This window comes from Labeo rohita, chromosome 15, assembly GCF_022985175.1.
Source record: "Labeo rohita strain BAU-BD-2019 chromosome 15, IGBB_LRoh.1.0, whole genome shotgun sequence".
Taxonomy (NCBI): domain Eukaryota; kingdom Metazoa; phylum Chordata; class Actinopteri; order Cypriniformes; family Cyprinidae; genus Labeo; species Labeo rohita.
The window spans coordinates 18708097-18728760 of record NC_066883.1 but is presented as its reverse complement, the minus strand read 5'-3'; the positions used below and the strand labels follow the sequence as shown (position 1 = coordinate 18728760).

General features: G+C 35.1%; 2 protein-coding genes and 1 non-coding gene across 3 annotated transcripts; 1 reads left to right on the top strand and 2 right to left on the bottom strand.

The window, feature by feature from the left end:
- The first annotated feature begins 743 nt into the window (after positions 1-743).
- On the top strand, positions 744-12460 carry relb (v-rel avian reticuloendotheliosis viral oncogene homolog B). The gene is made up of 11 exons (XM_051129109.1): positions 744-1131; positions 1660-1671; positions 3108-3265; positions 5236-5532; positions 7286-7446; positions 7550-7641; positions 7767-7898; positions 8005-8109; positions 8200-8415; positions 10534-10608; positions 10697-12460. Exons 1-11 carry the CDS (start codon positions 1086-1088, stop codon positions 11176-11178), a joined length of 1776 nt encoding a protein of 591 aa, XP_050985066.1. The 5' UTR covers positions 744-1085; the 3' UTR covers positions 11179-12460.
- Positions 12461-15434: 2974 nt separating this feature from the next.
- Positions 15435-19800, bottom strand: mrpl28 (mitochondrial ribosomal protein L28). Its single transcript, XM_051128607.1, has 6 exons — positions 19653-19800; positions 18984-19285; positions 18701-18853; positions 15984-16118; positions 15793-15879; positions 15435-15696 (listed from the first exon to the last, which is right to left on the bottom strand). The coding sequence occupies exons 2-6, from the start codon at positions 19269-19271 to the stop codon at positions 15553-15555; spliced, it is 807 nt and encodes a 268-aa protein (XP_050984564.1). The 5' UTR covers positions 19272-19285; positions 19653-19800; the 3' UTR covers positions 15435-15552.
- A 171-nt stretch (positions 19801-19971) lies between these two features.
- On the bottom strand, positions 19972-20058 carry trnastop-uca (transfer RNA opal suppressor (anticodon UCA)). The gene has a single exon. It is a non-coding gene; the product is annotated as a tRNA-Sec (tRNA).
- Positions 20059-20664: the final 606 nt, after the last annotated feature.

Sequence of the window (20664 nt, the reverse complement as noted above, 5' to 3'; positions counted from 1 at the left end):
CAGCATTTATTCAAAATATAAATCTTTCCTAATAATACAAGTCTTTGCTATCACCTTTTATCAATTTAACAGATCTTTGCTGAATAAAAGTATTAATTTCTTTAAATATAAAAAAAGGAAGAATAAAAAATGACTGACCCTAAACTTTCTACAGTAATGTATATTGTTAGAAAAAATATTTGTATTTTGAATAACTGCTGTTCTTTTTTTATTAATCAAGGAGTCATGAAAAAAAAGTATCACGTTGCAAAAAAAAAAAAAAAAAAAAAAAAAAAATTAAGCAGCAGAACTGTTTTCAACATTGATAATAAATCAGAATTTTAGAATGATTTCTGAAGGATCATGTGATACTTAAGACTGTAATGATGCTGAAAATTCAGCTTTGCATCAAAGGAATAAAACATTATTTTGCATCGTAATAATATTTCACAATAATATTTTTTTCTGTATTTTTAATCAAATAAATGCAGCCTTGATGAGCATAAGAGTCTTCTTTAAAAACATCAGGCTACAAATTTTACAGATCCCAAACTTGTGAACGTCAATGTATAGTAATATGTTATGTAGGCAATTTAATACGTTCAGTCGCACATTTAATTCAATTTTCAATTTAATATCATTTATATATTACTTGATGTGTTGGTTATTTTAGGACGATGTTCTGTGTACCTGTTAACGATTCGCTTTCTTGAAACTCACCTGTTGTTAGTCGTTGCCATAGTGACGAATCTTGGGGTTTCCCCAGATGTGACGTAGGGGGATTTCCACCCACCAGTCCGGACCTCTCGTAGCTCACAGAGAGAAAAAGTGAAAGAAAATACGGAGCGAAGGTGTTTGTCATGTCACAGTCGTGTGGACGAGACACAGATAAAGCGGTCTCTCATTTTCTCTCGAGATTTCTTTCCCAAAAAGGCTTCCGTTTACTTCAAGCTTCCAAAAAACAGGCGAAGCACCCGGAAATGAGTCCTTAACGCGGGACTGATGATCTGATCGCTGTTTCGGAGGATTACGATTCAACAAAATAACGACCTACGGGAGAGTGTAGGAACAAACGAGACTAATTTTTCTTCTACTTTGAGCCTGCAATGAGAAACATGAGTGTTCGGAACGGCACAGCGGGAGGTCAGCCAGGTCAGTTTGTCATTTTTTCACTTCGGCCCTGTTGTCACTCTGATTCAGCATGTTTTAGGAATATTTGCGTTACTTTACGTTTAAGCAATGAATCATGTAACGTTACGCATTATGTATCGCTGTATCACGTTATGTTACGTTTTATGACAATGAAGTTCACGGTATCATCGAAACTAAGTTGTTTTCTTCAAGAAGTGGGTGTTTCCAAAGTTGCAGGCCTGTATTGAAACAATAATACAGGCCCGCGAATGTCTTTCCTGTTTTATTTTTGCAAAAATAACGTTTTAGCTTGTTTATAATATGTCGAGGAGTATGTTTATCATTCGATACGTTTAATAACTCATTTGTTTATTAGCTGATAATGAAGTCAAGCGGCTGCAGACACGTTTATCAAAAGGTTTTGTCATTAACTGCTCCTTTTATTATATAAATAAATAAAAAATTGCTTTCAGTTTCGTTTTCCGTAAATGCGCATGTTTAACTGTTTTTCTTGTCTTTTTTTCCCCCCCATCATGCCTCCCTGTGCAGACCTAGATCTAGGTGAGTGCAGATGTGACGTCATTGTGAGGTGACCTTGGTTGCCCGCTTTGTTTGTTCTTTAATATATATTGTTTTGTGATGGTAAAGGGATAGTTCAACACACATTCTGTTATTATTTATTCACCTGTATGCAGTTCCAACTCAATGACTTTCCATGGAACACAAAAGGAGATGTTATGCAGCCTGACAGCCCTGGTCACCATGTTTTTCCATGCAGTGAAAGTACATGAGAGTGTCAGTTTGCCTAACATCTGCTTTTGTGTTACATGGGAGAAATTATTAAAGGATTAGTTCACTTCCAGAATAAGAATTTCCTGATAATTTCCTTACTTCCAGTGTCATCCAAAATGTTCATGCCTTTCTTTCTTCGGTCGCAAAGAAAGTAAGGTTTTTGAGGAAAACATTGCAGGACTTTTCTCCATATACACTGTAAAAAAACAATTTGTTGAGTCAACTTAAAATAATTTGTTACCTGGCTGCCTTTTAATTGTAAGTTCAGTCAATTCCAAAAAAGTTTATTTAACTTGAAATGTTAAGTTATGCTAAGTGACAACTTAGATATTTGAGTTGATTCAACTTAAAATTGTAAGGCAGCTGGGTTACCCAGCTTTTAAGTTTAACAAACACAAATATCTAAGTTTTTAATTAGTACAACTTAACATTTCAAGTTTACTAAACTTATTTGCGTTTAAAATTTTAAGGCAGCAGGGTAACAAATTATTTTAAGTCGACTCAACAAATTGTGTTTTTTGTTTTTTTACAGTGTAGTGGACTTTAATGGAGACCGACGGGTTGAAGGTCCAATTTGCAGTTTCAATGCAGATTCAAAGGGTTCTACACGATCTAAGGGTCTTATGTAGCGAAACTATTGGTTACTGCAAAATATTGGTGCATCTACGACTTTACGCATTACATAATCATGTTGGAAAGTTCACGCATGGTTAGTTCTTCGTCTGTGTACTTTGGTTAAAAAGGTTGGGTAGGGCAGAATCGTCCCACATCATTGTTTTACCTTTTTTTGAAAAGTGCGTTTGACTTTCTTTGCACATTCGATTTGTAAACACTGGGTCGGTACTTCTGTCTACATCACGCGTGACCTTTCCAACGTGATTACGTAATTCTTGAAGTCAAGCTAGTGCAAGACAAGCATTTGTGGTTAAAAAGTAAAGAAAACGACTGATTGTTTCGCTAGATAAGACCCTTATTCCACAGCTGGGATCGCGTAGAGCCCTTTGAAGCTGCATTGAAACTGCAATTTGGACCTTTAACCCATTGATTCTCATTGAAGTCCATTACATGTAGAAAATTCCTGGAATGTTTTCCTCAAAAACCTTAATTTCTTTGCGGCTGAAGAAAGACATGAACAAGATAGCTTCTCCTTTAACTAATCTTTTTGACTAGAGCTTGTGTTAACATTTATCAAACCTGTGCCTCAGATATTATAGACGAGTACCTTACGGAGAAAACAATCAAAGAACGGGCACTCCCTGGTCCTCCTCCTCCACCTGTGGACCAAGACATCCAGGCAGTTGATCCGCCACCGAGAAGCAGGCGAAGCGCACCAGTGTTGGTCTCCAGAGGAGCAGCGCCACATGTGAGTCTTTCTGCTGGTACACTAAAATGAACCAAAAGAGCAGTGGTTGTATTTGTTCAGTTTTCTGAAAGGATGGTTCACCTAACTGACCTTTGACTTCCAAAGGCAGATATTTCTCAAAATATCTTCTTTTATGTTCCAAAAAGTCATGCAGGTTTAACAAATTTTCAACTGAATTTGTAACTCATCCTGCATTGTTTGTGAATGATGCCTCAAATTCTGTGGCTTATCGATTACGTTCTCTCTAATAGCTCACAATACAAAATGCTTGTTTTTTGGTTGTTATCGAAACTTCTTATTCATGACATCAGGCTTTTTTGCTTCAGCAGAGTGATTGTAATTCGATGCCTACTTTCAGTTAGCGTTTTCTCAGCTCATGCTTCTCTCCCCCCATACAAAAGACACTCAGGCGCATACCCTCCTCTCTCTCACTTTCTCATTGGCTGGTTTTCAGTCCAGCTATGTGAGCTTCCTGTTTCTTCACCATGCTTCTTCTGGCTCTTCTCAGCGGCTCTTTGTGTAAGCGATCTGAGTCCGTACTCAGGCATGTCCAGACTTGATGTTTGTCTGTTGTTTTCTCAGTAATACTTTTATCCCTCTGTTATTGTACGTGTGTTCTTTGTGTTCAGTATCTGCATGTGTCAAACAAACTGTTACTCTCTTGTCTCTCTTTTTCACACACTCACTTTCTCTTTCTCTCTTGCTGTTTTTTTGTGGTGGCTTTGGTTTTCAAATGCAGATAGTGAGCTAAAGGTGAATTGTTTGTTTTTCCATTAATGATTTAAAGTATTGGAAAGTCAAATAAGGTACTCGTGATTCCAGCGTAGTAATAAAACAAGCTAATGTGGTTTTTCTGAAGGCTTGGTGTTGCAGAGTCATTGTGTGGGGGTTTGGAAATAAATTATTCAGTGATTGTTAAGCCATTTTTTAAACTTGTAAACCCGTTTGGCAATTTTATTTATCTGTTTGTTTAAATGTTTTGTATCTTGCTCTATTCAGTTGTTTGTTCACATATTTGTTATCTGGAAATCCAGCTGTTAAAGCCACACCATAAAGTTTTAACATTTATTCTAATTCTGTGAAAACAGGGAAACACATAGGTGATGTTCAAAACATTATTTTCAAGCTGATATACAATTAAAACATTAAAATTAATCAGAATTCACCCGATCTTTGGAGTGACAGATCATTGTAGCTCCTCAGTTCAAGAGAAGCTGCAGCGCCAAGCGCACATGAACTGATAATTTCCTCCACTTTAATACCAGTTTCAGTATGAAATAAACATGAATGAATATCCGAAGGCATGTTAAAAGAAAGTTTACAGCTTACTGAAATCTGCATCCTGTCTCATATGATCACTCAATCAGTGTTTTGACCATGGAAAGATGTCAATATAACAGTTTGTAAACAATATGTCATGTAATGTCACATTTACCTCAGAAAAAGAAGCTCATTAGTCAGCTAGAAAAATAAACTCTAGAATATAAATATGTGACCATATAACATTTCATTATAATTTTTACTGTTCTTCAATGTTTATGTTGAATTTATGAATAAATCTGTCAGGTTTTAATGTTAGCCATTATTTAAATGTTTATATTTTTAAAACAAATTGGAGTAGAAATATAATTATGTAATTGTAAATTTATTATGATGAAAACACTGTGTAATTACAGTGTTTGTATACAAATCAGTTAATTTTAAACTTTAATATTATAGAAATGTAGTACCAACTGACCTTGATAAAATTTGGCATGTACTGTACCTTTCTAAATTGAAATTTGTCAAAACCCATCCCTATTAGCAACTGTATGGCAACACCCTGGCAACGTTCAAGACACTATAAATACTGAACTTGATAAAAGCGATTCAGAAACCTTTTAAACTCTATAGTAATGAATGCTTTTACAGAGAAGCACCATTCATTTTCTTCATATTTTAAAATTTATCTTCCATCTCTGTTTTCACAGAATCCATACAGATTTGACCAGACCCCAACGGCACACACTGATGGTATGGCACCGATGCATTCCATGCGAAGCCACAAAGTGGCATCTCAGCGACGTGGACAGTCATCTGTAGTGCCCCAGGTTATTCCGACTGGAACAGAACATCTGGAGCGCTTTCTGGAGGATCCAGAGATGGTGGTGGTGGAGCAGCCGAAGGAGCGTGGCATGCGATTTCGCTACGAGTGCGAGGGACGGTCTGCGGGCAGCATCCTTGGAGCTTCCAGCACTGATGCCAGCAAGACCCTGCCTGCCATTGAAGTGAGTCAGAGGAAGAACGTTTGGGATGGATGCTAATGAATGAGGCAACAACTGTATTTGGAGAAGTTAAAGAGATAGTTCACCCAAAAATGAAAATTCTGTCATTAATTACTCATTTGCATGTCGTTCCAAACTTCTGAGAGTTTTCTGACCCTGCATAGAAAGCAATATAACTGACACGTTCAAGGCCCAGAAAGGTAGTAAGGACATCGTTAAAATAGTCTGTGTGCTATAAGTGGTTCAACCGTAAAGTTATGAAGTTACAAGAATACTTTCTGTGTGCAGAGAAAACAAAAATAGTGACTTTATTCAACAGTTTCTTGTACTGTTGTATAAAGTTGTTATTTTTGTTCACTTGTTACTTTACTGATAAAAATCATTAAAGATTTCACACTGTAAAAAATAAAAAATTTGTTGAGTCAGCTTAAAATAATTTGTTACCCTGCTGCCTTAAAATTTTAAGTTCAGTCAACTAAAATAAGTTTAGTCAACTTGAAATGTTAAGTTGTACTAAGTAACAACTTAGATATTTGTGTTTGCTAAACTTAACAGATGGGTAAGTAATCTAGCTGCCTTAATTTGAAGTTGAATCAACTCAAATATCTAAGTTGTCACTTAGTATAATTTAACATTTTAAGTTGAATAAACTTTTTTTGAGTTGACTGAACTTAAAATTTTAGGCAGCCAGGTTACAAATTATTTTAAGTTGACTCAACAAATTGTTTTTTACAGTGTTGATGACATCTTTAATATGAACAGTTGGACATTTTTGACCCTGGACCACAAAACCAGTCATAAGCGTCAGTTTTTTTTAAACTGAAACTGAATGTTCCATTGATGAATGGTTTGTTCGGATGGGACCATATTTGGCTGAGATGCAACTATTTGAAAATCTGGAATCTGAGGGTGCAAAAAAATCTAAATATTGAGAAAATCGCATTTAATGTTCTCCAAATGAAGTTCTTAGCAATGCATATTATTAATCAAAAATTAATTTCTGATATATTCACAGAAGGAAATATACAAAATATCTTCATGGAACAAGACCTTTACTTACTATCTCAGTGATTTTTGGCATAAAAGAAAAATCAATAATTTTGACCCATACAATATATTTTTGGCTATTGCTGCAAATATACCCATGTTACTTAAGGTTTTGTGGTCCAGGGTCACATTTTTAAAATTATACTAAAGAGGCTTTAACTTGCTAAAAAGTATAAACAAACTTTTTTTTCAGCAACTTTTGATTATGTGGCTGATTAGATTAGAGGCCATAGAAATTAGTGTACAAAACAGTAGGCTACGTAGGGTTAAACAAAAATTTCATCAGTTAGACCTTGTAAAACTTATTTCATTTCCGTTGTGCATTTTCCATTTACATGAATTCGAAATTGATTTGCACTCCTTATTTGATTCAGTGGGCGTGTCTGGAATCCACCGACTATCCCATAACAGTGGGGCTTCCCCCTATTGGTTTGTGGTTATTTATATATGAAATCATGTTAAACATGTAAATGCAGTTAAAAATGAAAGTGCCCTGGGGAGGTGTGCGACGCGTGGGCTCTGTCAAAGGGAATTACCTTTAAACCACACAAACAAAACACTATCGCCAGTCATTTTTGCCGTTGTGAAATATCCATAAATGGGTACTTTCAACACAGGAGCCTTTGCCAACAATGCAACCACGAAACCAATTTCAACATCGTTAATAAAACAAAAGTAAAACTGTATTTTATCTCTTCACCTGTTATAGATCCAAGGCCCCATTGATAATATCAAGAAAGTGATGGTCACAGTGTCTCTTGTGACAAAGGACATCCCGTACCGCCCACACCCACACTGCTTGGTTGGGAAAGACTGTGCTGATGGAATCTGTGTCATTCACATCAATCCCCACAACGCTCGCCGACACAGGTATATTTCTGTTAACGTCAATGTTTTGGTACAGCATGGTCAGCAGAACGTGATCTGAGAGTAAAAATATTATTTCCTGCCTGAGTATGTTGGTGTTTTCCAGCTTTGCAAATCTGGGCATCCAGTGTGTGCGGAGGAAGGAACTTGATGCCTCACTGCAGAAGAGGAGGAATAAGAATATTGATCCGTTTAACAGTGAGTCGTTGAATGATATTACACACAAAGCCAAAAAGTGCAGCCCCCATTAGGTTTTGTAACAGAAAGGTTTCTGCAGTAGAGTCTGAGCATCTGTTGTATGTTTTTGTCTTGTTCTTCACCAGCGGGCCACTCTAAGAGCATTGAGGACATGGACATGAACGTGGTGAGACTCTGTTTCCAATGTGAGCTCGAACGAAAGGATGGAGAGAGAACTCACCTCGCCCCTGTGGTTTCCAATCCCATCTATGACAAGAGTAAGCAAGATAAATCTTGGGCCAAAAATATACTGTACTCAAGCATGTCAACTCTCTGTAGTTTCCTGGTCGATGACATTTGGCTTGTTTCCTTTTGTCTGATTAGAGGCGACCACAACGGCAGAGCTGAAAATCAATCGGCTTAATGTTGTCAGAGGCCCCTGCACGGGAAAGACTGAAATTTACATGCTTTGTGACAAAGTGCAGAAAGGTAACTGGAGTTTAAATACTTCACAACATCTCATTTTGCCAATAGAGTTGGACCAAAATGGCTCATTTATATATCTGGAAACCTTCATAGATGACATTGAGATAATCTTCAGCAAGGATGAGTGGGAAGCCAAGGCGGAGTTTGCGCAGACTGATGTCCATCGACAAATCGCCATCGTCTTCAAGTCCCCACCCTTCAGGGAGCAGAATATAACCGAGGAGGTGGACGTTAGCGTGTGTCTACGCCGCATGTCTGATCGGATGGACAGCGAGCCAGTCAAGTTCACCTACATTCCAGACAATGCAGGTGAGTAATCAGACGCCATATAAAGACAGGATGAGCAGATAACTTAGGGGTCATGAAAGATTTTTACATAAAAAAACATGATTTTGAAGTAATAGGCTATTTTTTGTCCTGTTTTGTCCTCCCTCATCGGATTGTAGGTTTGAAAATAAACGCCCACTGCTATGATTGGCTAACAGTAGGGATGTTACGATATTATCAGTATCGTGATATTGCGATAGCAAAACTGTCTTGATATTATTGTTGTCACATGATGATGTGAAACAACAGGTCTTCCGGGGAAAAAGTGTAGTTTTAAAAAATATTTCAACTTCTTATTCTAACATAAAAGGTCTTTAAAGTTGTGTTTTGGACACAGTATCTCTTAAACAAACTAAAACCGAAATATGGCTCAATCCCTTTATCAAGTCTGTTTTCACTGCGTGTTTGAACATGAAGAGTGCACTTCGTTCAGGCAATCAGCACGTAACCGGGTGTTTTCCGTGCCTTAGAACGGCTCCGTTCACAGTGAACAAATGCAGTGAACTCATTTACTGTATGTACTGTGAGTTTAGTGTGCGTTTGGGAACGCAACGGCCACCAGTTATGCTTTATTTTCATGGCAGATGATTACAGATTGTAGTGAGGCGTGCTTTTGTAAACCTGTTTTTCTCTAAAGCTGGTGTTTTCCTTCAATATAAAAGCTCTATGGCTGTTTCAGTCAAAATAAAAGCTTAAAAGTGCAGTATGAATTGCTGACAGCTAGCTGTTTAAATGGGTAATGTTATTGCAGTCCAAATTCAAATCATCTCTTTCAAATGTATAAATTAGGATAGAAGTATTGTAATTTCCCTACTGTACTGTAAAGCAAAATATACCTATGAAATATTCATTTTCATTTTTTGCAGTGCAATTGTTTTACAATATATGGCTATTGCTGTCATTGTTGTTATTATTATTATATATCAAATTAGTTTTGCTTCCTAAAAAAACAATGTAATTTAGATAAAAAATACAAAGAGGGTTGAGTCCCCTCTAAAGTTTTTTCTGACTTAAGTTTTCTTAGTTAAGAACATGGGTTGGAGCTCTTAATTTTGGTGCATTAGATAGAGTAATTTTAATGTACAAAATTTACATTTTTTCTAATTCTTTCTTTTTTTAATATCACAATAAATATCGTATTGTGGACTTCATATTGCGATATTATCTTGTTGTGAGATTTTGATATCGTTACATCCCTAGCTAACAGTTGTGTATGTTTGACAGCCTACATCCTTCACAGATGGACACTGCTTGTATTTTAGGTTAAAAACACATAAATACTCGGTACATATCAAATGATCTGTAATGACAGACAAAGCAGTAGTGACCACGTAATAAAACAGTTGTGTGGGCTAAACAGGCAGTGATGTAGGTGGGGTTTAGCCACACTATTATGTCACTGATTATGACATTCCGCAAGCTGTTGTTTTAGCAGATTGGCTCCGATACAAGTTGTTTTTAGACTAACAAGAAAGTTTTGAGTTCTGAAACTTACAGGATGTTTTTATATTACAATGACCTTTTATGGTGGAAGGTCAAGGGAATTTTGATTTCTCAGTTCATGACCCCTTTAATGAAACAAATTTCAAAAGAACACTTTTTTTTTTTAAAATAGACATTGAAATAGTCTTGATTATTTATTATCATTTTAGATTAATTTAGTGCATCCCTCCTGAATGAAATTGTAAATAAATTAATAAATAAAAAAAATTAGAATGGTAGAGTGTAATTTTTCCTTAAGGTGTAATTCTGCCACTCTCAGGTTTCTTGTGTTCAAAAGTAATAGCACACAACAGTTAACTGAAGCAAAGACGCCTCTCATCCAAAAATGAATCAGCTTTTCTCTTACCAGTTTCTAAACTATTGCAAAAAGAGGGTGTGTCAACGTGTCAGTTATTCATTATAAACAGCAGCATTATAATGACTTAAACTGAAAGTATGCATGAGGAAACTGTGATACTTCATAAAATATGTCTTCTGTTGTCTACAGAACAAATGATTCTGTTATACTCAGTGGCATTTTAGTCAGCACCATCACATGCTTCTGTCACCCTATAACACTAAAGGAAGGTTAATCTGATTTGCACTTTTGATCTGCAGATCCTTACGGAGTGAACCGAAAGAGGAAAATGAAATCGGATGTGAAGTTCAGTGAGCCATGCAGCGCTTCTCAAAGTAAGGATGTTTCTGAAAGAAACATATTGTAATATCATTCTCTTAAACTTTGTTGACTACATCAGTGTTTTTATCCATCCTTTTTCAGATCAAGACATTGTGCCCGAAGTCAGCATGCCACAGCATTTTGACAACCCGTTCTACGCCTCTCCCGAGTGTAACGTTCCCAATGCTTCCATGGCAGTCCCTGTTATAGATGGAGGAATCCACATGCCATCCCAGGTCATGGATGAAATTCATTATAATGAAGACTTTAAACAAGAGGACGGCTGTATTAGCTTGGACCCAGAGACTTTAGACACCGTTCTCCAAGGCATTTCCCAGTGCTTGGGTCAGCCAGGTTCAGACCAGTTCCTTAACCAGTTATTTTTTCCTGGAGATCTCAACTTCGGTTTAGACGGCACAGATACAAAATCGAACATCAGTCAACCAATGATGAACATGTCGTCTATTAACGACGCACACTTCAGTCAGATGGTGAACGAGAATCAGGCCTATCCGCCTGACCTGGAGAACATCGACGGCCTCATTTACTCTACCGTGAAGAGCGAGAACGACCTGGACCACTGAATCCCACTGTGGACTCTTTTGTTTTGACTATTGGACATACAGTCGCTTCTGACTATAAAATCATTTTTGACTAGGAATGGACACAGACTAAGTCAAACTTGTTGTTGACTGCCAAACCTGTCCAGCGGGCACTATTTGACTTCCTGTTTGGTAGTATGAACATACTTATGAAGTAAATCACCTGCCCAGCCGCTGTTCTTGTGAATAAGGCTAATGATAGCCAACGAAAGGCGAGAGAAGCATGTAGCCATTGCGTTTCTAGTAAAAAGGGAGCTGCTCAACTGCTTGTAATGTGCCAGTTGTGAAACGTGTCTGTCATTTGCTAATTTATTGTGTGGGTTTCATAGCAGAACCTATTAGTAACATATAGATGGTCCCAGACCCAAATTCGTATTTAAATGTTATATGTAATGTGATATTTGTTTTAAACATTTCACAACAGTTCATCCACAAAGGAATTTCAGTTAACAGCATTAAGGGGACAAAATTAGACATTAAAACAATTCTGAAGTAGAAGTTGGATTAATTCATGAAATTTATACTCTGTCACTATGATCAAGCCAGGTGTGACACGACAACATGATAAAAGCCATTACACTGAAGCCTCTGCCCATTGGTGGCCGTTTGTAACTCCTGATTAAAAATATTGTGTTACTGTTAGCACTATGTTAGGTTGTTAAGGGCTCTTCACACAGAACACATTTTTCCACTTCACTGCTATGCTTTTCCATTGTTTTTCTATGTAAGCATGCACAAGACAGATGTATCACCATTGCATTTGTCTATTACAGCATGACACCGTGTTTTAAAATTGCGGCACTTAAGTTTTAAAAGTTTGACTTTTTAAAAATGTTTCTAGCATTTTTAATTACATTGCCTGTTCTGTGTGGGTTGCTTTGTGGGTTGCCCCGCCCACAAAGAAATCTCATTGATCTAAAATGTCAAATTTCTGATTGGCTACTTTGCACTAGATTTTATTTTTCACCGAGAATTACTCAGCCCTGGAAACTTGTTTTTGTCTGGTTATGTCATGATGTGAAGTTACATAGGAAACTGAAATGAATGTAGTCTGAGTCAGTGGCAAAAAGATTTTCAATGTTGAAGGAAGCTGGATTTACCGTCATAGCCATTGTAAAGCATTTTTCATATAACGCCTGTAATACTGCTGTGATTTTTATTGTGCTGTGTAAAAATCCTTTGGCTTCAAATATTGTCACATTCTGCTTTTTGTGTGTGTTGTTGCTGTCAATATTAAAATCATGTGTTCTGGAAAATGACTTCATTTTGCTGTCCCGTAGTGTACTTGCTTTATTAGTCACTGGTTAAATCATAATTTCTTCCTGTCTCGAGAGTAGGCGGCACTAAGGCCAAAGTCCAACCAAATATACCTCATGGCATTAACATTAGCTACATTTACTTGCATCCAAATAGTAGTTAGTAACTGAATTAAACAAAACCTTCATGAAAACAACTCAATTGATCTGAGATCAATCTAGAAATAACTTTCCACCAATCTGAAAGGAACCTGTAAGGAGACCTTCCAAACCCTTGATTTCATGCCATTTAGGTTCTTGTATTTACGAGTTACGAGGGAATGAGAAAAAAAGAAGTTCAGTCACTTCCTTATTCACTACAGCTATTGTTGTGCTTTGTTGCACTTCTCTGATACTATATATAGAGTTCAGAACAATAGCTACACACACTCAACACCACAATCTCTGTCTAAATCAACTCCCAGTCTTTCATCCAACTTTAAGAGCTGATGCTTAAATTGAAGCTTTGAGATATTTTATTTAAGCTTTCATTGTGACCTAATAGCCTAATGTCAGTGTCTTTAAACAACAGGTGTTAGTGTTTGTTTGTGGGTGGGTGGGTGTGTGTGTGTGTGTGTTGTGGCTCCCGTGAGAAGTGATTTCACACCCTGGGCCACGTGATTCATGATGACCTTTAACAACTATTAATGTGAACAACAAAGTTTGCCTCTCTCTCTTACTCTCTCTCTCTCTGTGTGTGTGTGTCGCAACTTCAGACAAACCGAGTTTAACTACTGACTCTGCGGAAACTATGTTGTAATGCCTCATAGAAAATCCAGTATTGGGCAATAGGAATGTATACAACGCACGGCGCCAAAAGGAAACACATTTGCACTCCTAAAATAACTAATTGCTTTAAGTATTTTGTAATGTTAATTTATTTTTGACCGAAATGTCAAGCACTGTGTTCGGAATCGAACAATAAGTGCGTTTTTCTGACGAAAATGTGATATTACTTTTATACAACTGCTTTTAAAAAAGATTAAGTTGAGTAACTTACATCTTAGACCCAGTATTGTCACTTACTTGTGTCTATTTTGTTGTTTTATCGACAGCAGCTCCAGACGAAGTCGAAGCAGAATCAACCGTCTAGTCTTTGAGCAACACATAGCGACCGCATTTCGTTCCTGTCTTTCAACATCGTGTTAGTGAATGAATCAATGATTCATTCATAAATAGTCAACTGTCGTCCCCTACTGGCGTAAACATGTAGATTATGACTGAAAAATGCTCACCCAACAGATTTATGAACGTCCAAACACAGTCAGACAAGACACGCGGAGTGATACAAACACATTAGGTGACCGGAACTAGTTTGTCTATAACGTTTTTGCCGTAATGTGGCGCGGTCTTTGTAAATTTTATGGATCTGGCTCCCGTCTCATCCACGTCCAGCTACATTTTGCATTCAGCATCAAATTGGTGCGTCTTACCATTTTAATGTATTGTATTAATTATGAACACACTGCTTGTAGCGCAAACAGTTTTACCGTTTACTTCACCTTGTTATTCTTCTCATAATTTCTCTGTCCACCTTAATTATTCCTACGCCCAATGAGGCTTTGCGCGAATTCTGGGTGTGTAACTTCCATAAAGCTGTAATAATACGTTTTTTTAAAAACTGGGTATAATGAAATTACATTATTCTACTCACCCTTCAATCATCGAACATTAAAATAACATTTAAAAGTGTATAACAAGGAGCTTTTAACAATAACCCCAAAAGTGCAATTCTTTTCATAGCAATAACGGACTGGTGAAACTGTGTAACTGTATTTATTAGTATACATTACCCTAATCATAAATGTTCATTAATTGAAGCATATTTCAAAGGGATTTCCGTTGTTTTGACAAGTAATAAATAGTATTTACCTGTAAAAGAGATCAGAGGATTTGAGAAGAAAACGAGAGATTTGTCATGCATTCCAGGGAATTCATTGTATTGTAAATTAAATCGGGAGAATATTGTCCTTTTTCATACTGTAGCGACTGCAAAAAGTTCTTGCCATAGATTTTCTTGTTATATCATGTCACCTTAAACTACGAAGTGTTACGTTATTCTCATGATGTCTAAAAAATAAAACAAAATTTGACTTTTTCAGTCAAAGAGATAAGTAAGCTTTATTTGTAGGGCAACCATGATATGAAATGATTCGTTTCAGTCTTTTTGAATGAAAGTTCCCCAAACCGGAAGTGCCACCCATAATTCAAAAAACGTAGTAGTCTTTTCAGGAATAAGGTGGATAACTTCCGGTCCGGAAGTCTTGCCCATAGGCTTACTTCCGCGCTGAAGGTGGATATATAGTTTACTGTTAAAGGCACAATATATAAGTATTCACAGCTAGAGGAAGTATATTCAAAACAAACAAAGAACCAAAGGCGCAGTGATTGTGTGTGGAATCATGGGAGTTGTAGTCTTCATACCCACAGCCGACAATCCATCGGCACAAATTATGTCCATGGATGTGCTAATGTATTAAACACTTATTAAAGTCACTGTAGTATGAAGCAGGGTGGGGCTGAAAGTCATGGACGAGGATGTTGGAGCGATTGCTAATAGAGGATGAGCGCGATAAAATCGCTTATTTCTCTGGATTTAAATATTCTTGGAAACATTTGGGATAATGTAAGTACACAAGTCAGCAAAGTATATATCTGTTCTAGTGGTTTTTGGATATTTTCTACATTGTATTAATAAACTTCCTCATTATGTGTTGCATCAAGCTAATAATTTTGGTTCCCAGAACCTTATGGGAGTTCTGTTTTTTTTTTAAATACATAAAACCTGAAAATAACTATTAGAAAAAACTGTATAAATTCTCTTAGATCACAAGAATAGAACCTAAAAGAAACATTCCTAGAACATTAGGATTTGGTTTCCAAAAAAATAACCAAATGGGAACCATTGTTAGTAGGACATTCCAGTTTCCAAAGACAGCTAGAAAATAAGGTATTCCAGTACATCTCTGATTCAATTTATTATTAAGTAAAAATTATATATTTACAAGATGCAAGCACATTGGTGATGTTGGTACAAAATAAATACATTATTGTTTATTCTTCAGACTGTATGACAGACATAGAGGATGGCAGAGAAGAGAACAGTCATTATTTTTTTCTCCACAATCTGAGGCTCTAAGAGTTTCTTAATGGCGAGCTCATCCACAAGCTTCTTCACCAAAGTGTTATGAAGAGGCTCTGGATCCTGAGAAAAAGAAAAGAAAAAACAGAGTAATATTTATCTGATGATAGCGATTGGATGTAAAGTAGCCATCCTTTATATTCCCGTTAATTTCATTACCTTCTTTTCCAGTAGTCTCTGTTTCTCTACTGCTTCCTCTAGACTCAAGCCCACCCATTCAGCCTCCTCCTCTGGGATCTCAAACTGCTGCTTGTAAAAAGCGAGAGAAAGGAAGTGGAAGAAAACACACAGGTTGATTATCAACACCCTATGCTTCAAATATACATAAGCACATAATAAAGTCATCTCACCTTGTAGCGGTTGTAAATTTTCTCCCTGCGAGACGGATCATCGGGATACAAATCTCTGTCTTTCCGGGCCAGACGTAAAAGCATGGCACGTTTTAGATCCATCCCAAACTTGGAGTTCAAATCTTGGTTTGGGGTCTGATTTAAAAGAGATACAAGATCAACCACATTTTGCTGTAAGTTTTTCTCGTATAATAGATTAAAAATTTGATTCTTATGTAAATTGTTACAATACACTGAACCTGATGACCTTTTACAAACTTACATATATTCTGTTTAAAAAACAACATATTTTACAGTAAACATAAAATACAGTAAACATTAATAAATACAACTTTATATAATATATATTACTATATAAACATTATTATATTAAACTACTTAAATTCTTCCAAAATAATAAAACATACTAAATGCCACAGACTTGTGAGGACTTGCAATAGTTAAAATCATTTTATACAATACACATTAATATTTAAAAAATATATTAGATAACACTATCATCATTTTATGAAATAAAACAAACTAAATGTCACAGATTGTGTACTTCATTTTTTATATAATAATATTATATACAATAATAAATAAAACAATTTTATACTATACAGTACTGTGCAAAAGCTTTAGGCCACTAGTATTTTTACCAGCTAAAAAATGGTTTAAAGTAAGTTATTTCTATCTTTTGCTGTAGTGTGTCAGTAAAAAATATCAGATTACATTTCCAAACATTCTGTTTGCCATTAATTGTAATAATCTAGTGAGATTTTTGTTTGCACAAGGAGTCTGACGACAGCCAGTGCTCCACACAGAGATCTGATCTCACCATCATCCAGTCTTCCTGGAATGACATGAAGAAACAGAACAAACTGAAAAAAACTGAGTAAATCCAGAAGAACTGTGGCAACGTCTCCAAGATGCTTCAAGACACCTACCTGCAAAGCTACCTGAAAAAATTTGCGCAAGTGCACCTAGGGCAAAAGCTGCTGTAAACGCAAAGAATAATCGCACCAAATGTTGATTTCATTTAGTTAATAGAAGGTAATTGATTAAGAAAATTTATTTATGACAGAATCCTCATTTTACAGCATTTTTACACAATGCTGCAGCTTTGCAGGTCGGTTTCTTGAAGCATCCTGGAGACTTTGTCACAGTTCTTCTGGATTTAGTCTGTTTGAGTTTGTTCTGTTTCTTCATGTCATTCCAGACAGACTGGATGATGATGAGATCAGATCTCTGTGCAGAGCACTTGCTGTTGTCAGACTCCTTGTGCAGACAAAAATCTCACTGGCTTATTATGATTAATGGCAAAATGAATGTTTGGAAATGTAATTTGATATTTCCTACTGACACACTACAGCAAAAAAACCGACTTTAACTGACTTTAAACCATTTTTTAGCTGATGAAAATACTAATACTAGAAAATACTAAGACTTTTGCACAGTACTGTATATTCCATAAACACTTATTATATAATGTTTTTGTAATCTTTGTAAAATAAAAAAGCCCTTTGGAGGACTCTCTCATTTTTTTAAATATATTATGTAAAATTATTTTAATTTTGTAAAATTATAAAACATAATAAATGTTATAGACTTTTGAGGACTTTTAATAATTTAAGATAATGATAAATATACAATCATAAATAAAACATTTGTTTATATTAAATATTGTATATATACATACATATATATATATATATATATATATATATATATATATATATATATATATATATATATATATATATATATATATATATATATATATATATATATATATATATATATATATATATATATATGTATACAATTATTTACATTTTTGTAAAATGATAGAAATACCTAACACTATAGACTTTTGAGGACTTCATAATTTTAAAGATAATAAAAAGTATACAATAAAAGACATTTTTATAAATTAAATATTACTATATAAGTATGTATTACTATATAAAATTTGCTTTTGTGTGTATATATATACATATATATATATATATATATATATATATATATATATATATATAAATATACAATAATAGATAAAACATTTTAAACAATATTACTATATAAACATTATTATGTAAAATTATTCTAATTTTTGTAAAATGATAAAAAGGCTTAATTTTTTATGATAATAATAAATATAAAATAAGAAAGAAAACATTTTTATACATTAAATATTACTATATATATAAAATATAATATATAAAATATATTAACACTATAGACTTTTAAGGACATCATCATTTTTAAAGATAATAATAAATATACAATAATAAAACATTTTATACATTAAATATTACTATATATAAATACATTATTATATAAAATTAGCTTTCGTGAAATAATAAAGCCCACCAGATGCCACAGACTCTTGAGGACTTCATAATTTTAAAATATAAAAATATATAAACAATAATAGATAATATTTCTAACAATAAATATTTCTATATAAACATATATTATGTACAATTATTTTAATTTTTGTAAATAGCTAAAACATACTAAATATTCATTTTAAGAAAATAATAAATATACAATAATAAATGAAACATTTTTATACATTAAATATTACTATATCAATAAATATCTATTTTTATACACACACACACACACACATATATATATATATATATATATATATACACTAACTGCCAGACTTTTGACAAATTACTTTTTTTGTAAAATGATAAACATCCCAGAGACTTTAGAGGACTCACCTTAAGAATGTAGAAGTCAAAGCCAAACGCAGCATCAATAAGGTCCAGTGTGCGAGTTGTGACTGTTACAGTGAACTTCTGGTCGAGGATCTCACTGTACAGCTCTCTGTTAAACAGCTGCGGCTTCCAGGTTTTGCGAAGTCTTGTCGAAAGCTGGTGTAACAGATTCATATGACATATTACAGGATAAGTCTTCAGGAAACATTCTCATTCATCCACTATTCACACAAAAGAACCCAAATCAATATTCAGTGTTGTTGTACTGTTCTCTCTTCGGTCTTACCTTGTCATCTTTAGCATATCTAAAGCCAGATACCCAGCCTTCTCCACCCCAGAGTCCATCCTGTGATTCTGGCGGATAATAAACAGGGACAGGCACATCCTGGACTCGCTCCTTGTGTCCAGTTTTAGGATTGAGTCTGTATTTGACACCCAGAGGTTTCCAGTGCACAGGAGTAGGAGGGCTGGTGTCCTGCAGAGAGCGCAGGTAGTGCTGGGGTAAACGGGCGTAGATGCCCTTCTGCAGCTTCAGGGCTTCCCAGATTTTTGGGGGATACTTGTGTAGAGGCATTTTACTGGAAAAACCTTAGAAAGAAGGATGCATCAACACACATACAATTCTATAATAATTGTAGTAATAATCCTTTCATATATATATATATATATATATATATATATACATATACATATACACATATATACATATATATGTATATAAATTTATATATATATATATATATATATATATATATACACACATATATACATATATATGTATATAAATTTATATATATATATATATAAACATATATATATAGTAGAGCAAAACTGCAAAACTGTAAACTAACTGATAAGCTACAGCCACTGATGCAAATATACGCTTTATAATAAAAAAATATAGGAACGCAAAAATAATACGGCGTGTAAACAGTAAACAGTTCAGCATTCTTACCGGGGAATGACGCAAACGGAGAAGGTTTAATTTAATTTTACATGATCAGTATTAGCCTGCTAGCTTTACAGTCCAGCACACGCTGTAAAGCAAACCAAGGGCACCTCACGTCATTTCCTATGACAGATACTAGTGTGAGTACTGCGATTGGTCCAGTGAAGTGTTTACTCCGCTGATTGGTTGTTTGCACAGCTGAGCTTCCGGGGGTTTAACAGTTAAAATATTCTTGTGGGGGATCTAAAGTAGTTTAGCACTTTCCACAAAAAGTTATTAAAAGGACATTTGTATCACATACTTCCTAATCTGCACGTTCCGTTTGCGCCCGAAAGGTGGAATTGAACCACTCTGCCGCTAAGCAGCTACAGGTTTGAAGCCTGCACCCCGGACCACCGAGGTTCATCCGGGCATTTGTAGAGGGTGAGGCTGCGTCAATATATAGGTCTCTTCTGCACTATGTGTTACATCTATGGTGAGTGTAATATGCGAATCTGTTTTTAATAATATATCATGATTACATAATGATGTACTGTTGCTTCCTGTAATATGAAGTTTGAGGAATTACGAAATTTGCAGAAATTCTGCATTAAAGCCAACGTTGGACCACATGCAAATTAATTACTTGCTATTGGTCCAAACGTAGGGAGGGGATTTACATACTTCCCTTGTTTTGTTAATCATTGTTTGCTGTGACTTAAAACCAATGCAGGAATGCTTGAGTTTTCATTGTATTTTGCTATTTCTAGATGTAAGAAAGGATAAAATTATAGTCTTTCAGCATTTACAGATGTTTTACACATATACTTTTTGATCAAACAATAAATATGCTGAGAGAAACGTTTAAGATTCAAGAATAATTCAATTACGTAAGATTAAAGCTGTTAACTCATTTGTAGCCAGTTTGTTGTTGTTTCTAAATGTACTATATTTCTTTTTGTCAGGTTTTAATACGCATATCAGACTCATTAAACAACTAAAACATCCTAACGTTATTTACAAATTGCAGTGTGTTACT